Below are 17,737 nucleotides of genomic sequence, written 5' to 3' on the forward strand. Positions count from 1 at the left end.
TCAGCTTTGCTCAAAACCTTTAAGTCCTAAAAACTTTTTTTTTTTAAGAAAGTGAAACGTTGGTGAGGGGTTTTCTTCACAAATTGTGGTTTTGAATTTTCTGTGCATATAGGCAAAGGATAGGATAATACAAATAAATATTTTTGGGGAGCACAGAAGCAGTTCAAGCCAACACTTACCCTACACTTCAATCAGTCAAATACATAATCACAGTTCCTATATGTTACAGATATTTGCTGCATTTTCAGTGAAGCTCTGGAACTTCCCTTAAACACCAGGTCTGTTTTTCTATGTATCTGTAAGAATTTGTGGATTTTTAAGGGAAGTTCCGTCATTTTTCATTTCAGTGTCTCCATTTGTGTTGAGCAATGTTCATCAATTTCACTTTACAGTCTTAATTTTTGGTGGGACAGCTGTTGTTACACATACTATATTGCCAGTACCTCTCAGTACCTCTGTATTTCATATTATTGTATCTCTCACACTGCTCTTCTGGGAAATATTGGTCACTAAAATCTTCAGGACAGCTTTCATTGTGTGATAAGAAATGTGTCTTTTATATTTGAAATGATTTGCTTATCTGTTTCTAGCTAAGGGAAGCTGACTGCCCATGTTCCATCATTCCATCCATATGGTATTTGGGCCAATTCTGTGCCAAAACAATTTTGCTATGTAATCACACAGTAGTGCAAAGAACGTGTGTTTTTGCATCAGTATATTCAACTAGAGACCACTCCGAATCAAACGGGAGTAAAAGCTGCAAGAGAGAGAGAGAGAGGGAGGGAGGGAGAGAGAGAGAGAGAGAGAGACTGCGCGCACTTGGGCGGGACAGGAGTGCGCGGGACATCGGCACACCGGGGCCGGGTCAGGGAGCTGTAAGGATGGAGATCCGACCGGACAGGTTTAAGGCGGTGGCGGGGAAAACTCTGGGGAAAATTCACAGGTAGCTACACACCTCATTCAAATGTTCCCGACCCCACCTCTGACTTTTACCCCCGTTTTTACGCGTGTGTTGGGGATGGATATCTAGGTGGGCTCTGCGGGACCCTGCGGTTCGTCACGCTAAAGGTTCGCATCCCCCCCCCCCCCCCCTGTCTCTCATCCAACCTGCAGGTGTGAAGTAGAGGAAAAGTTTGTTCCTTATTGATTTGAACTGAGGAAAGAGGCGACTGTTGGATTTAAGCAGCAGATCGTGTCGTCAGAGGCTCAGCCCCAGCTGTGCGCAGCATTGACAGAGGTTAATTCAAAAATGCTGCAAGAGATGGACGGATTATTTGGCTCTAATTTCATCTTTGGTTTTTATTTGATTGTTCATTTCATTTTGTGACAGTGCGGTGAACTTATGCTTTGTTCACTGTGGTTCGATGCTTTCGACACTTTTCTTCCAGAAACTAAGAGCGATGCTGTTTGTGTCTGAACTCGCTTTATCCTGTTAGTTTGTTTGTTTGTTTGTTTGTTTGTTTGTTTGTCTGTCCCAGCTCATTGTGCATTGAACGTGTTGGTGTGTCAGAGGAAAAGTGCGGTTACATAATATTTCTATGCGTTATTGGCACGACCTGGCTGGATGAGAGCGCTGAGCAGATGGTGCCAAAGTCTTCATCTATCTATCTTTCTTTCTATCTATCTATGCACAATGTAAAAGCCAATGTTATCAGTCTGTGTAGTGATTTTAAGTGTTTATAACATTTCAAGAAAAGTCAAAGAGTAACATCTGATCTGTTTTCCTCTGATGAGACTTTTTTCTATAATCTCTAATTTGTTCATTCGGTTTTCAAACTAAAATATCAATCATTCAAACTAAAATTACAACAATTAGAATTGAACTACAACAGCAGCCAGTCAAAGTGTATCAGTCGATACACAATTTAAAAAAAAAAAGGCAAACTGACAACTTTTCTTTTAATGACTCTTCACAGCTCCAATAGCTGTGCGATGCTTCTCTGGGTGGTGAACTGTCTGAGGAGATCTGAACATTTTACATCATCATCTGATGGACACATTACTCGCAGGCCTATAGTGATAAAAAAAAATCCGTGCATGTACTTTTAAAAGAGAAGAACACAATATATTTATAACTACCTTTAATGGCGATTGTGATAAAGTGCTGAATAAATTGTATAAAAGTTGCAACACAGATTGGTTTGCAGACAATATTTCATTAGAAAAGAGATTAAAGACACTGGTGGAACCTCATGCAATAACCACTGCTTTAAGCTTTCACGCTCTCAGGATTTGAGGTAGCAACCAAACGTATAAATCCCGTCCTGAAATAGCCTGTTTTTCAGTCCAGCTGTCGAGCCACGCAAATCCCTGAACTCTCCCCTCCCACTCACTCCATCCCAGCCCCATGTCACTTCCTCCAGCCGCTCCTTCCTCCAGCCGCTCCCTCCATCCTCCATCCCATCCATTCTCCATCCTTCATCCATCCGTCCATTGAGAAACCCGCACCGACACCTTCCTGCCTATCAGGGTCTCCCAGATTAACAGACATGCAAATCTCAGGCTTTTTCTCTCTTACTGGTCATGAGCCATGCGTGTGCACGGATGCTATGAGAGATGTGATGTGGCGGATTGGATTGAGATTGGTTGCAGTGGGGCATTTCCTCATCTTAACCACAGTACACTCATTGTTTTATGTGGACTCAGTGCAAAGTGCAAGCAACCATGTCTGTTTCATGTTGTACGTGTGTGCATTAAAAATATGTTCATTAGTGTGGAGAGCTTCCCTGCTCGGTGTGAATATGCGAGTGTGTCTGTGTGCAATCTCACCATCTCACAGACAAAACCACGATCCCTCCTGATGAAAGCAGCCAGGCGTCCATCTATTATTTAAACATTTTCTCCATCAGAATGCATCTCCTGTTTCTATATTAAACTCCACTAGCTAAGCATAAACTTCAGCACTGTAGGTCAAGTACACTCCTCATCTCTCCTCACACTATTTCACTCTGTTAACATCACTTTAAAGAAATGCCCAAAAATCATCTATTTATCTTCCTGTGCCAGGGAGCTGCTCCACAACACAGCATGAAATATAAAGACAGATTTATTCTACAACTTTTTGAAGAAAGTGTGTATTTGACTTCTTGCCTTTCAAAGAAATGACAAGATTACAACATGTATAAATTAAAATAATTTAAATTTGATCTGCTGGACTGCATTATGTTTCACTGCACACAAAGCAACACATAATAAAAGTATTCAGTTTGTCTACATAAGATATTTAGATATGAATCAGAATTTAACAGATAATTATTGTCTTATATTATATTTATAAAACAGAATGTTCTCGAAAAAATGTTTTCATGAAACTAAGCAGCTTTGCAACTTGGCTCCACTTCTTTGTGCACATGCAAAATATGAAGGTTTTCCTGATTAATGGCTGGTTTGTATAAAAGCTATGAAATCTAATGTCACAGTTGTAGCTTGTCTGAAAAAACATGTGTAGTGAGAAACATCTTGGTGAAAAACTTGGTGAGCATGCTGTATGGGTTAGAGAAGAACCCATTGAATTTTGGTGTGGATGTGGATCAGGGGGCGGATCACAAGAATCTTATTTCGCTTTCTCTAAAATTGCAAGGAGGAACGATTTTCAACATTTTCACGTATTTCCCAGGGAACATTTCATCGATCTTGAGGGAAGTGAGATCTACGAGTGTGTGAACATTTTGTGCAGCTTCATTGAATAACTGTTGGGCCTTGGCTGAGAGAGACATTCTAGTTATCTTTTGAGTTTCTGTCACTTTATGCCGGTGTCGTTCTGCCTGTGTTGTTATGTGTTGGAGTATCAACATGTAGTCCTGTGTATGGAGGGGTCTCCATAGTGAACCTATATCAGATACATCAGAGTTGAGCTGTTTGGAGAGTAAGCTGCAACCGCTCAGCGTGCATGGTTGTTGGCAGCCATGCTGCTCATATCCATGACGTTAGCACACATCCAGTATTAAGTGATCATGCAGCCTCCGTGTGTTGCTGAAGCTCGGTTTTAAAAACACCGTGGTACACAGCAGAACTGGAAATGATCTTAATATGTAACGTGATGATCGTGTTGTGACCCAGCTCAGTTTATCGCCTACCGTCCGATAAAGGTAGCGAGAAGTGTGTGTTGGTGTGTGAGTGCATTTGCAGGGATTTACTTTTTCACTCTTATTTCGATAATACGACTATGAAGGTCGTGTGTGTGTGTGTGTGTGTGTGTGTGTGTGTGTGTGTGTGTGTGTGTGTGTGTGTGTGTGTGTGTGTGTGTGTGTGTGTGTGTGTGTGTCCACAGGAGAGAGGGGGGAAAAAAAGTGGTGTGACAGGATGGGGAGGAGGGTGTCTCCCTGGGTGACACAGTCCCACCGAGACCCAATCTGTTCACTTCAGGGACAGTGAGAGGCTCGTGGAGGAAGGGGGAGACACCACTATCAAAATTATCTGCAGACATTTCCATTTAAAAAATTAGAAAGAAATCCTAAAGCTACCACCCTTTAAAAAATCGGACCCACGACTTTAGAGGTCAAACAAGGGTGAAATCATTCTGATACAGGAGGACTGAGGTGGATGGGCTGAGGGGAGAAATGCAGCACAATGGAGGATCAATTGGCACACAGATGTGATGACCAGGGCGTCTGGCGTTACATAATATTTTTACCGTCAACCTCCATCGCTGTCTCTCGCTCAGTCTCCATCATCCTCTTATGAGAGGATTATGCAGGACGCTCTGTGAATTGGTGAATGTAACATACAGAGTTCCAAAAAACAGAGTCACCGAGCAGCACGTGTCACTCCTTCTCACAGATTATATACATCTTGTAAAATGATAAATATTTTCACAATATCAGAGCGAATGTGGAGAGTTGTGTGGGCTCCAGGCAGATGTTTCATTCAGTTCATGTCCTCCAAAGAAACAACCATGGTTCATCATACTGGGTGTAAATTAATTCACATTAAATATGTTCAATATCAATATCATGTGCAATGTCCCACATTACTTTCTCTCACTTTATCATTTCATTACAACTTAATACCACCTTAGTTAAGTATTAGTTTCTCTGTCTAATTTAACTTTGCTTATGCTTATCTTATTCTCATTTCTATGGTTGGCACTGGTTCTGCATTACTATTATTACTACTATTTTTTATTTCATTTACAATAAACATTATTTCTTATACTTTGATCTTCATTTACAGTCTAGACTTAATTCTTGTTATTTTCACTGTGTTCTATTCTAATATAAATTGTTCTGTTGTGTAATGTTGGAGCAAACTGACACAAGACTTTCCTTTTAGATAAATAACGTCTTATCTGAATACATATTTGTTAATGATGTGGAAATATTGTGTTTTGGGATTCACATTCAGTGCTCAGTCTCGCAATGTTAGAGAAAGTGATGGAAATGCTAATCAAGTTTTTACATTATTTTCTGATGTTCAAGGTAAATCTACTAAAACTGGATCAAAGAGTTGAAGAATTTGAATCCTGAATCATGTTGTCAGGTTTCACTTTGCACATTTCAGGTTTCTAGTCGGACGTCCTCGAGGACACGGCGCTCAGTGTGACGTGAGCAGTTACTCACACTGAGCCTGTTACTGTTGTAATTATGATATTTCAGAGGGCCCGGGGTCACGGGGCTCCCGCCGGCTCGTGCACTCTGCCTCATTAATCGTTGCCAGCTGAGACCAATCAAGTCCACGCTGCATGCTTACAAAAGAAGTGACATCACCTGAGTGGACATGAGCGTCTTGCACAAAGGCGAATGTCCCGGGACAACTCTTCTTTTCTTTGTGTCTTTCATTGTATTTGCTCGACGGTGTGGCCTTCTTTTCAAACACACACACACACACACACACACACACACACACACACACACACACACACTCACACACTCACACACTCACACACACACTCCCAGGCCAGATTGCCCTTTAGTGCAAAGCATCCGTGTAATTAACAGTAATTTCTGCTGTGGGCTAGCCTCGTTAGCTGGTAGCATATGTGTAGGTGTCAGGCTGCAATCTGTCCTGAGGTTTAATGAGGATCCTCCTGCAACCCTCACTAACTCTGAAGTAGGAAGCAGAGCTCCACTCAGGGGCCGAGGCAGAGCGTTTGTTTGGTGCAGAGACGACAGCGATTCAAAAGAAAACACCTTTGTTTGTGTCACATCGACTTATTGCTTAGAATTACAGGATAATTGTCACAAAGGCATCTCAAGGTTTGCATGTCCAGAACTGCATGTATTTGCTCAGGAGACATGAAGTAAGCACACTAGAATAATTTCAATAAATCTGAAAATATGCAGCATTTGCCTCCACACCAGATTGTACACTCATAGACGCATACACTCATAAATATAATATATGCTGGATATTTTTATTACTCCTGCTCATAAATACAAAATATTCATTCATTTATTTACATAAAAAACATTTATGATCATGATGAAAATCGATCTGAAAAAAAAAGAAGAAAAATGCCCAATGTTGAAGACAGATGAAAAAAATGTTCCTGCACGCATCTGACCCTTAATCTGCATCCGCACTAAAATCAAATGTGTTCCCAGACTCAGGCCCCACCCCTCCACCTACTTTGGTGGAAATTGGTTTATTTGTTGGTGTGTAATCCTGCTAACAAATCAACCAACAAACAAACAGACACATAACACATAACCTCCTGAGCAGAGGTAAAAAGAAAAAGAAATGAATCATTGAGAATCTAAAAACATAAAACCAAACAAGAGACACAAAACTGTCATTTTAGGAACCATTTACTTTGATTTGTAAAAGACAATTGTGTGTAAATAAAACTTAATCTGATTCACACAAATGAACCAAAGAGCAGCATGAACTCAACAGAGTGTGTCGTGATAAGAGAGAGAAGCACGCTGCACCAGGCCCCAGCGCTAGCCTGTCCTTCCATATTCATTTCCGGAAGTAAATCATTTTTGTAATCCTAATCTGAATGTTGTAACAGATTAAGAGAGGGAGGGAGAGAGAGACAAAGAGAGAGAGCGAGGGAGGATGCATGCAGCAGCCTCTTTAATCTCTTACGAATTCAAAAACGTTGCTTTACAAAGTATTACAGCTCTGTTGTCCTTTACTTCTTACTTAAAAAAAAAAAAAACTGAATCTCATGATGGACCCAGGTTTATTTGGGAGATCATTTTACTGACATATCTTGGTCTTGTTGTTCCATATCGACCGATTGCATGAACGTATAAAGAGATTATGCAGAATGGGCTGTGTTGAAATGGGGGAGGGAGTGGAATCCACAAGCATAAGGAAGAAAATATAACGACTGCACGGATGAAACGGTGCACATGCAGAGAGGCAGACGAACAACAGATAGATGGGTAGTGACAGATCATAGTGTAAAAGCTGTATTCAATTATTTATCTCAACCAAAAACACATCAATAATTAACCAGTGTCGGAGCCTGACTTGTCTTGTGTGTGAATAAGTTATTTTGCAGTTCCTGTTGAGAGCCTGAAACATTTCCTTGACAAACAGAGGAGGTTCCATGTTGCGTCTTTGGAAATGTGCTGAAGCTCAAATTTTAAACACCATATTTTTTTTTTAAATGTAATCATCCTCATCACATGATGCAAATCCTCGTGGTCATCGTGCCCTTTCCTGTGCACGATTCTCCAGCTCACTGACTAACTGGATCAGTCCAATGGAAAGTGGACAGCTGACATACAAGTGCACTTCACTGTGAATTTACAGTTACACAAAAACACACTCCTGTTAAGCTTATATATATATATATGTATATATATATACTGTATTCATATGTGTTTATAGATAGATTCAAAACTGTTGTGCCATGTCTTATTACTGTGTATCTGCTGGTGTGTGTGTGTTTATTAGTGGGGGGGTTGTTATACACAGATGGTCGCTCTCCTGACTTCTCTGTTTGACTCCAGTGGAAAAAAGTGACAAAAATGGTCTTGCACAAATTGAGTGGTAGCATGAAAAACAACACTTTTTGTTTTCTTCTAATAAAAATAAAAAATTGTTTGAAATAATTCAAAGGGGAAACAAATGGAGCCAATGTTTTTAGACACAAACTATCCAAGTGTGTGTGAAGGAATCAAGGTATTCTTTTTTAAATATAACATTTTAAATATTGATTAACTTTGCAGTACAGTGACTTGTAAACCAATTTAAAGCACATTGACTATGACCTCACAAAGTGCTTTATAGAATAAAAGAAAGACAATAAAAACAATACTCCATCCACCAACCCCCATCCATGCACAGAGCAAAACAATGTTAACAGGAACCGTTGAAACACTGTTGTAAATCTAATACATTTGAAATGAGGAAACTCCAAACTCAGATAAAAAGGAGAAAATGATGAAGAGAAAACAATAGATAATGTACTCTCAGTGGCACCACGTGGTTCAGTGTCGTCCTCCTGTTTGTGTGTGGGAGAGTGGACATCTTGAGCAGCACCAGCGCGGCAGCAGGTCCTAGGCGTCCTGAAGCAGAGGACGCTGGGGCAACTCTGCTCCTCATCCTGTGACAGCTGCTTCCACACACTGAGTCAGACACGACCCCAACACGGTGCATGTTGTCGGTGCGTGTACATCTGAAGAGAGCGCTCGAGGAAAGTCAGCTTGCTCAGAGATGGTTGCTTACACCAGGACGCTGTGTTTGCAACTTTTTTAAGCTTTTACAACCCAAAGTCCCCTGAACTGGAAATGTTCCTCATACTCCCAGGAAATCACCATTCGAGGCCACGGTTTCTATGTTATGCAAGTTTTTGTCCCTGATGGAGGCGTACATCAGTCTGTCACCTCACTGTCACCTCTCCCTCTTCCCCTCTGTCTCTCCCTGTCCTGTTTTTTAATGGAAATCTACCTTTGACCACTTTAATTCATCAGCAAATAAGGAGCAGCATTTTTCCAGAAGATGTCCTTGCAGTGTTAGAACAGATCATCAGAAAAGATGCTGCCTGACATCTGCGTTTGACTCACCTCTGGGTCTGTTACTGAAAAATCCTGTCTTGTTAAATTGTACTTTTAAAAACTGTTCTGTTTTTATGGCAGCATCAATGCATCAATAATATCAGAACATTTTCTACATGTCCATGGTGCTTGGATATCTAAACCTTATTGTCTGAACTCTCTATGTCCTCCTGCAGGCTGATCGAGAAGCGGCAGCCCAATGGAGAAACCATTGAGTTATCGGCGGAAGGCCGTCCTGAGCTGGTGGAGGAGAAAGAGCTGCCGGTGGTGGACTGCACCTGCTTTGGTTTGCCCAGGCGCTACATCATCGCCATCCTGTCTGGCCTGGGCTTCTGCATCTCTTTCGGCATCCGGTGCAACCTGGGTGTGGCCATTGTGAGCATGGTCAACGACCACACTGTCTACAAGGGCAACAAGGAAGTTCTTGTGGTGAGTTTAACTTGAGAAATCACAGTTTTTGGCAAATGTGTTTGTATTGTATTTGTTTTATTTTTGTTCAGGACACAAGTCAGGCCAGAAAAACATTTTAAAGATACAACTATTTATACCAGTAGCTTTAAAAAATGTATGTAGAGGCGGACAGGTGAAAAATGACTTAAAGGCTGGTCTCCAATAAAGTTAATTTGCTGTTCTCATATCTGTTGCTTCAAATTGAATTGTTAAAATAAATATACTTCTTTCTCCAGGCTGCACAGTTCACCTGGGACCCGGAGACAGTGGGGATGATCCATGGCTCCTTCTTCTGGGGCTATATTGTCACACAGATCCCTGGTGGTTTTATATGTCAAAAATTTGCAGCTAACAGGTGAATATTTTTTAATTTACCAAATCTTGTCCAATATGGGCTCTACGGTTCGATACAATACAAGATACTTTATTAGTCCCTCTAAATTGTACCTTGCTATACAGTTCAACAAGAAACAATAATGTCACTCCAATTTCAAAAAACACATTTAAATGAATATGTTGAGTATTTGATCTGAGGCTGCTTGTTTGTGTCTTTAAGAGTGTTCGGCTTTGCCATCGTGGCCACCTCCACCCTCAACATGCTGATTCCATCTGCCGCTCGCTGCCATTACAGCTGTGTCATACTGGTCAGGATATGCCAGGGCCTTGTTGAGGTACACCGTGTTTCTGTGTGCATATGTGTTCTGAAGCTGTGTGTGCTAGACGAGCATGTCCCTGACTGTGTTATGTCCTTCAGGGTGTATCATACCCAGCCTGCCACGGGATCTGGGCCAAGTGGGCGCCTCCACTGGAGAGGAGTCGATTGGCCACAACAGCCTTTTGTGGTTAAGTTTCAACACCCTGTTGACACATTTACCCAGAATTCAATATCTGTGATCACTGGGGTCTGTGGGTTTGAAAATGAGGTTGTGTAGATCCAAGAATCCAGGAAATATCTGCACATTTTAAGAGTTTAAGGTTACAAAACAGATTCAGACATAAAACTAGCATGTCAGTCATTAGAGCACATTCTACCTCCAAGGTCGGACAGTTAAATTCAATCAAGCTGCACAACATTTCACAAACACAATCCAGAAGATCCATGAATTACTCCCTCGTAAAAATAAAAACGGTCCAAGGATTGTGGTAATCAATTCAGTGTTTTTATGTAACCATAACTTCTTCTGCCGAGATTAGCAACAAGAATTTCCTGTTCATTTTAGAGATTTGAAGACATGTGGGTTTCCACAGCTTTATATTACCTATTTTAAGGCAGATATTACTGTACGGCTACAAATGAATAATAAATGATCTGTTGTTTTCATTGTGTTTGTCTCAGGATCCTATGCAGGGGCTGTGGTGGCCATGCCTTTAGCTGGGATACTGGTGCAATACACTGGGTGGCCTTCAGTATTCTACGTCTATGGTTAGTATCCTTATACTTAAATAAGTGTTGGTTTACTACAGTAACATGACTGTTCAGCTAGTAAAATACTTATATATGACCATTACCAGTATGTTTCTGTTGCTTGCAAGAGTGAATAGCAAAGCTTTCATAACAACTTCAATGACTTAATACATGTGTCAGTTGCATTTACAGAACTAAGTTGTTTTATCGCTAGTCCTCACTTTGTTTCTCATCATCGCTCACTCTTTGTTTTCCCTTGTGCGTCTGTCCCTCCTCTCTCAGGCAGCTTTGGGATATTCTGGTATTTGTTCTGGATCCTGGTGTCGTACGAGAGTCCTGCAGTGCATCCCACCATCACCCCAGAGGAGAGGAAGTACATCGAAGATGCAATCGGAGAGTCTGCATCATTTCTCAACCCTCTCCATGTATGGTTCATGTACAGCCTCGCTGTCAAACACCAAAAAGCTCTTAGACCTACACACAAAGACACACAGTGCAGATGTACACACACACACACACACACACATCTGATGCTAGTTGTTGATTATTCACTCATCATTGAATCCAAGTGATAACTTTTTCCTTTTGGTGGCAGAAATTTAAAACCCCATGGAGACACTTCTTCACCTCTATGCCAGTCTACGCCATCATTGTGGCCAACTTCTGCAGGAGCTGGACCTTCTACCTGCTGCTCATCAGCCAGCCGGCCTACTTTGAAGAAGTGTTTGGCTTCGAGATCAGCAAGGTGAGACCATAACGTCCACATGTAAAGACTTTCACAGCTGTAGAAACAGTATCTGTGCACCAGCACAGCCATGCACACCTGTATGCGTGTTTATGTCCAAAATAATTGCATGGGGCTGATTACTCAAAAGTCAAGGTCATAAACTGTGCGTAAAGATGGATGACATGACAAAAAAAAAAAAGTGAAGCCAAAGTGTCTCTGTTGCCACCTGGTGGCTGGACGGAGTATATGTCATGAACCCTGCCGCCTCCATGTTGTGTATGGGACATGGGTTGAAGTACAAATGTTCAAATCCAGGATGTTTTTGTCATTTTTGTCAAACAGATTGGTTTTAATTATGTCATACAAATGAGGTGAAACATCACGATAGACAGCTGAATCTGAATCTTGATTGTTTGCGCACGTGTATCAGCAGGACCTTAAAACTGCTGCTCCCCCGATGCCCCGATCACTACTGTGAAGACAGTTCATATCTGTGATATGTTGGCTTCTTGTCTGGATCCTGGGAGGAAGTGGAGATGTGTCGTCCATCTTTATATACAGTCAGAGATATCTGTAAATTATGGAGCTGAAGAAACAACCTAACACTGATTATGAAATGTCATCATTTCAATATATAATATAGAGTGTATACAGCGTGTGTGCAGGGTATGCATCGCCCAATGTACTACTGTACACCTGGGATAAGTTAGGTGGCAGGGCCTTGCTCATGGACGCTTCAGCTGGTGTTAAAGAATTTAGTTTGATTATGATTGATAATAACTTGGTACTTTCCAATATTTTGCTTTTGAGTTGTGATACCTTTGAATATAAATAGAAACAGGAGCTTTTCATTTTCTTCAAGAATCCTCCTCCCCTTGTTTCAAGTCGTTTTGTAATTACTGTACCTATCTCTCTCTCTCTTTCCGTCTCTCTTCTCTTTTTCAGGTGGGCATGGTGTCTGCTCTGCCCCATCTGGTGATGACTATCATTGTGCCAATTGGAGGCCAGTTGGCAGACTACCTGAGAACCCACAACCTGATGTCCACCACCAACGTCAGGAAGATGATGAACTGCGGAGGTGAGAGTTGGAGGACGGTTAGGACGATTACAAAATAAAACAATGAAAAGAAAAAGAAAGAAACCTCAGATCAGAAAACAGAATAAAGCTCTGAATCACCTGCATAAGAACACCTCGGATGCAAATGTGTAATTGTTACGATATAATTACAATGTAGTAACATGGATGGACTAAATGGACTGTATTTATATCATATTGTATTATTTCTGGTTGAACTGACCACTCAAAGTGCTTTACAGTACAAGTCACAGTCACACAATCATTGTCAGACTATAAAGCTGTAAAGTGATTCCTCCCTTCTTGTGTTACATTTCATTGTGTGTTTCAGGTTTTGGGATGGAGGCGACCCTCCTGCTGGTGGTGGGATTCTCTCACACTAAAGGTGTTGCCATTTCCTTCCTGGTCCTCGCTGTTGGCTTCAGTGGATTTGCAATCTCAGGTAAGAGAGTTTAATCAGATCTCGTCAGCTGTGTCACTTTCATGTCTTGAGTTAATTCAGTCATGAAATCAAGAGTTTTTGAAAACTGGGTTGTTGCTCCTGTTTTAAAGGATCAGTTTGGCAGTTGGCAAAACCTTAAGAAATAAATTGTGTGCTGGTTTCTGTATGTTTTCCTCTCAGGGTTTAATGTCAATCACTTGGACATCGCCCCTCGATATGCCAGCATACTGATGGGCATCTCAAACGGGGTGGGAACATTATCAGGAATGGTTTGTCCTCTCATAGTCGGAGCCATGACCAAACACAAGGTACAAACATTCACTGATATGAACTTAACAATGCAAAGCAACAAACTTTTAAGTTGTATTTATTTTATTTTATTTAATGGACATTGAGAGAAGATTAAATCAATCCTGAACTCAGTTTTTCTACTTTATTCCAGACACGTGAGGAGTGGCAGTATGTCTTCCTTATAGCTTCTCTTGTTCATTATGGAGGAGTGATTTTCTATGGTATGACTCCACTTTTAAATACATTGTCATGTGAGGTAAGTGAAGGAGACCTCAGAATAAAAAGCGATTTATTTTTCAATAGGAATCTTTGCATCAGGAGAGAAGCAGGCATGGGCGGACATAGAAGACACCAGCGAGGAGAAGTGTGGCATCATCGATGAGGATGAACTGGCCAATGAGACAGAGGAGCTCTACCGTGGAGGCGGGCAGTACGGGGCCATGAGCCAGCCCGTGGTGGGTTCTAATGGGGGAGGGGGCGGAGGAGGAGGAGGCGGAGGAGCCGGACGCGGAGGAGCCGGACCCGGGTGGGTGAAAGACTGGGATAAGTCTGAGGAGTATGTTCAACCGCCTGGATACAACTCTTACATGTACGGTGGAGAGGAGGAGAGGGAGCTGACACAGAGGAGCAACGTGATCCAACAAATAATCAATCAATAAATAAATTCAATCAAAATAAAGGAAAGAGGAAGATTCTAAGAGTCACTGCAACACTGAATGGACCTGCTGTGTGCTTTTGTACAGTATTTACTACTGCACATATCAAAAGTATACATCCAATTCATTCCACAGTGTGTGTGTGTGTGTGTGTGTGTGTGTGTGTGTGTGTGTGTGTGTGTGTGTGTGTGTGTGTGTTTGTGTGTGTGTGTGTGTGTGTGTGTGTCAAACATTGCATGAAGGATATAGTTGTTATCATTCACAAACACTTCCAGTATTCATCTGCAAAAAATCTCCCAGACTTCCTTCCTGCTCCTGGGCTCTTTAAGATTGGTCAGGAGCTTTGTTTCCACAACATTGCTGAGGAGATGTGTGTGTGTGTGTGTGTGTGCATGGTGGGCTTTCTGCCTGTACAGCAAGTCTCTCAAGCCACTGGAATTGTGTGGCATTTAAATTTTTATGTGTAAGCCACCATCCTGCTGGTTAAGCACCTTTGGGGCCTTGGTTTTAAAACATAAATATTTTCATCTAAATTTGAAAAAAGCAACCCCCTCTTTATCTAAGTCTGTTTTACTGTCAAGCTTCTCAGATATTATTGAAATCATGTTGATCAGATGATAAAATCAACAGGCAAACTTAAAATCAGTGAGAGGCATCCAGTTTATTTTGCTTTATGGCAACAATGTTTTTCCGAGGTGTGCACAGTTAACGTAAACCTGCGTGTGGGTTCATTTATGTGGTGAGAGTATTTCAGAGAAGGTGCTTAGGTGTGTGTGTGTGTGTGTGTGTGTGTGTGTGTGTGTGTGTGTGTGTGTGTGTGTGTGTGTGTGTGTGTGTGTGTGTGTGTGTATATAACAGGCTGCCCTAAATGTGTGTGTGTGTGTGCATTTGTGTGTGCAAAGGCGCATGCACGAAGCTGCAATGTGGTGTCTCACTGAATCTCACCTGGGTCTGACCTAACTAGGTCACGTCCAGCCAGGCCTGTGGGTCACAAAGCACAAGTTACGACTAAATCATCTGACACTTCCATTTTGTGTGTGTTTATGTGTGTGAGAGAGTGTGTGTGTGTGTGTGTGTGTGTGTGTGTGTGTGTGTGTGTGTGTGTGTGTGCTCTTTTTGGAGAGGTGGCCCAGGCTGACTAGTAGAGTGTGATAGTTCCAGTACTTAACCAGTGTGGAACAATCATTATAATATTCCCGGGCATCACAGCTCGTGCTGCCTCTGTTTCTGCCTTTCTCTGTATCTCTGCTGCTGCCTCTCCCTGTGTTTTCTCCTTCTCATCCTTTCATCCATCTGTACCGTGTCTTTAAATGTCATGTTTGAGTTGGTGGGTCAGAGTGTGTGTGTGTTGTGTTGTGTTGGGTGCAGGTGCTGAAACATTGTGCGGTGAGCATGTATAAATGAGCACAGCAGCGCGGTATACGCCGTCATCCCTCTCTTCCTTTTACACATTAACACACACACGTAGGTTGCAAATTTCATGCAAGCACAGTCAAGTTGTCCATGTGCATTGTGTGGAGGGATTGGTGCACTTAATTTAAAAGTGGTATCCTCTCCACCTTGATGCAGCGGTAGTGAAGAGTTCAGAGGTTCACCAACCTCCAGGAGAGAAACCACCAAACTGTGCAACAGCTTTTTGCATCTGCACATAGACAGAGCCAGATTCAGACATAAAACTAGAATATCACTCTGACTGAGCACAAACCTCCGCCAAGGCCCAACAGCCCCTTTAGATTCAGTTAAGCTGCACAAGTTTTCACACACTCATAGATATCAGTCCCATAAATATGCTTGATTTTTTTCACCATGATCATGAATTATTTCACTAAGAAAATGGTGAAAGACGCCCCATCTCGCAATGTTAAAGAAGGTGGAAGAAATTCTGATACTGATCCCGAACAACATTTTCAAAAATTCATAATTCGAAAGGTTCCTCACTGACCCATTCTGCATCCTTCCACCAAGTTTCGTGTTAATCCGTCCGGTAGTTTTTGCGTAATCGTGCTTGCAGGGGTGAAACCTCCTTGGCAGAGGTAACAACGTGTGCATGCACACAGACACACAAACAAGTTATGCATTCTGCTTGTTCTCACAGGTCATGCTGACACTTAGTATTTTACTTTGAAGATTAAAAGCATATTTGCCAACAGCCCTTTCTCAGACCAGGAATCTATTTCTGTTTAACGTGAGGTTTGTGATATGAGCAGAGTGTAGGTAGAAGAGTGGAATGTTAAAATATCCAGAATCATCTGACTCAAGTGAGAGTTTAATGGGAAATGTGTCAATAAGTTGTTTGAAAATGTAACGAAGGCAAATCACTACTGAGTTTTGAGTGAACCCTCTCAAAGACATGAATGATTATTCCTTTTTAAATGTTGTATCAATGTATTTCTGATCAAGTTTCTTCTGTGTCTCAGTTTATGGCTGTTTCAGTGTCGTCCTCCTCCTACTTGATGAAATGTGTGGTTACCTGGGGGAAATCTGTGTAAAAAAAAAAAAAATTCAAAAAAGGAAATGATGAAATTTAAACATGCAAAATAGTCTATGTATAAAAGATGTACATGTTGGATATCCTTGTGTATAATAAAAATTTAACTAATTTAAGGTTATGTCACTATTTCAGCACAATTGTGTCATCAGGATTTGACACCCAAACAGAACGATGACGCGTTAAATTAGTGATTCTTTTTTTTACATCATGAGCACAATGTCAGCTCTCTGTCGCTCTCTCTCCTCCTCTCTCCTCTCTCCTCCTCTCTCAGGACAGATGGATGCAGGATTATCTCGGTGATTTTAGGCAAAGATTAGATGGGACAGCAGATGCACTCTGTGGGAGAGGGAGCGAGAAACATGGACGTCACAGACAAGGGAAGTGAGGATGATGGACCAGAGGGTGGGGCATGATGCCTGCTCTGTGTGTGTGTGTGTGTGTGTGTGTGTGTGTGTGTGTGTGTGTTGTCAGAATGATCATATTTCGAGCCTCTTTATGGGAACTATATTCAATCGATGATTATCTGTGGGTTTGATATTTAATATTGATTGAATTTATTTATTAATTTATCACTTCTGATATCATCTAGATAACAATAGATCAACAACAAACTGCCACACCAATACATGTTATTGCTGTCTTAATGTTAAAATATTATAGTATTTTTATTATTGTTTTATCATATTTTTATTTTCTATTATTCTACTGATTACTGCTGTCAATTAGCCACGCGTTTCTACAGTAAGACCGCTAGAGGGCAGTAACCACTCACGTGTCACCTGAGATTCACTCATAATTCACTGGAGTCAAGAAAGACGTCACACCACACTTCCGGTAAGGTCTTTCAAAATAGGATAACTGGAACTGATACTCTGATTACAGTGTTTATGAAGGAAACATATTCACAACGACAACATTATGTGTTTAGTGAGGAGTTTTACATGACATTTAATTTAGTACTAGTGTGTATTTCTTATTGTTTGCTTTTGGATTTGTTTTCCTATTGTTTGCCTTCAATTTTTCATTTTCAACTTTTAAACCTTGTAACTGTGTTTTGAAAGGTTCTATGTAAGTAAAGTGCATCATCATCATTAATATTATAATTATTATTAATGTCATCATCATCATCATTCTTATCATACTATTAATATTATTGCCATTATTGTTTTAATCATTATTATTATTACTATTATGGTTGCTGGCATTACTAAAATTAGAACAACTGTAATAATGATAATTATAATAATTA

General features: G+C 41.0%; 1 protein-coding gene across 1 annotated transcript; it reads left to right on the plus strand.

The window, feature by feature from the left end:
- Nucleotides 1-791: 791 nt before the first annotated feature.
- slc17a7a (solute carrier family 17 member 7a) lies at nucleotides 792-14,227 on the plus strand. The gene is made up of 13 exons (XM_020105938.2): nucleotides 792-943; nucleotides 9,128-9,380; nucleotides 9,638-9,756; nucleotides 9,958-10,072; nucleotides 10,156-10,243; nucleotides 10,738-10,824; nucleotides 11,089-11,231; nucleotides 11,402-11,551; nucleotides 12,479-12,611; nucleotides 12,940-13,050; nucleotides 13,231-13,358; nucleotides 13,493-13,562; nucleotides 13,645-14,227. Exons 1-13 carry the CDS (start codon nucleotides 882-884, stop codon nucleotides 13,998-14,000), a joined length of 1,815 nt encoding a protein of 604 aa, XP_019961497.2. The 5' UTR covers nucleotides 792-881; the 3' UTR covers nucleotides 14,001-14,227.
- Nucleotides 14,228-17,737: the final 3,510 nt, after the last annotated feature.

This window comes from Paralichthys olivaceus, chromosome 5, assembly GCF_024713975.1.
Source record: "Paralichthys olivaceus isolate ysfri-2021 chromosome 5, ASM2471397v2, whole genome shotgun sequence".
Classification (NCBI taxonomy): Eukaryota; Metazoa; Chordata; class Actinopteri; order Pleuronectiformes; family Paralichthyidae; genus Paralichthys; species Paralichthys olivaceus.

Coding starts and splice junctions, on each gene's coding strand:
- slc17a7a (XM_020105938.2), top strand. CDS start 882: ATGGAGATCCGACCGGACAGGTTTAAGGCGGTGGCGGGGAAAACTCTG. Junction 10,073..10,155: donor TATGCCAGGGCCTTGTTGAG/GTACACCGTGTT, acceptor TATGTCCTTCAG/GGTGTATCATACCCAGCCTG. Junction 10,244..10,737: donor GGCCACAACAGCCTTTTGTG/GTTAAGTTTCAA, acceptor TGTTTGTCTCAG/GATCCTATGCAGGGGCTGTG.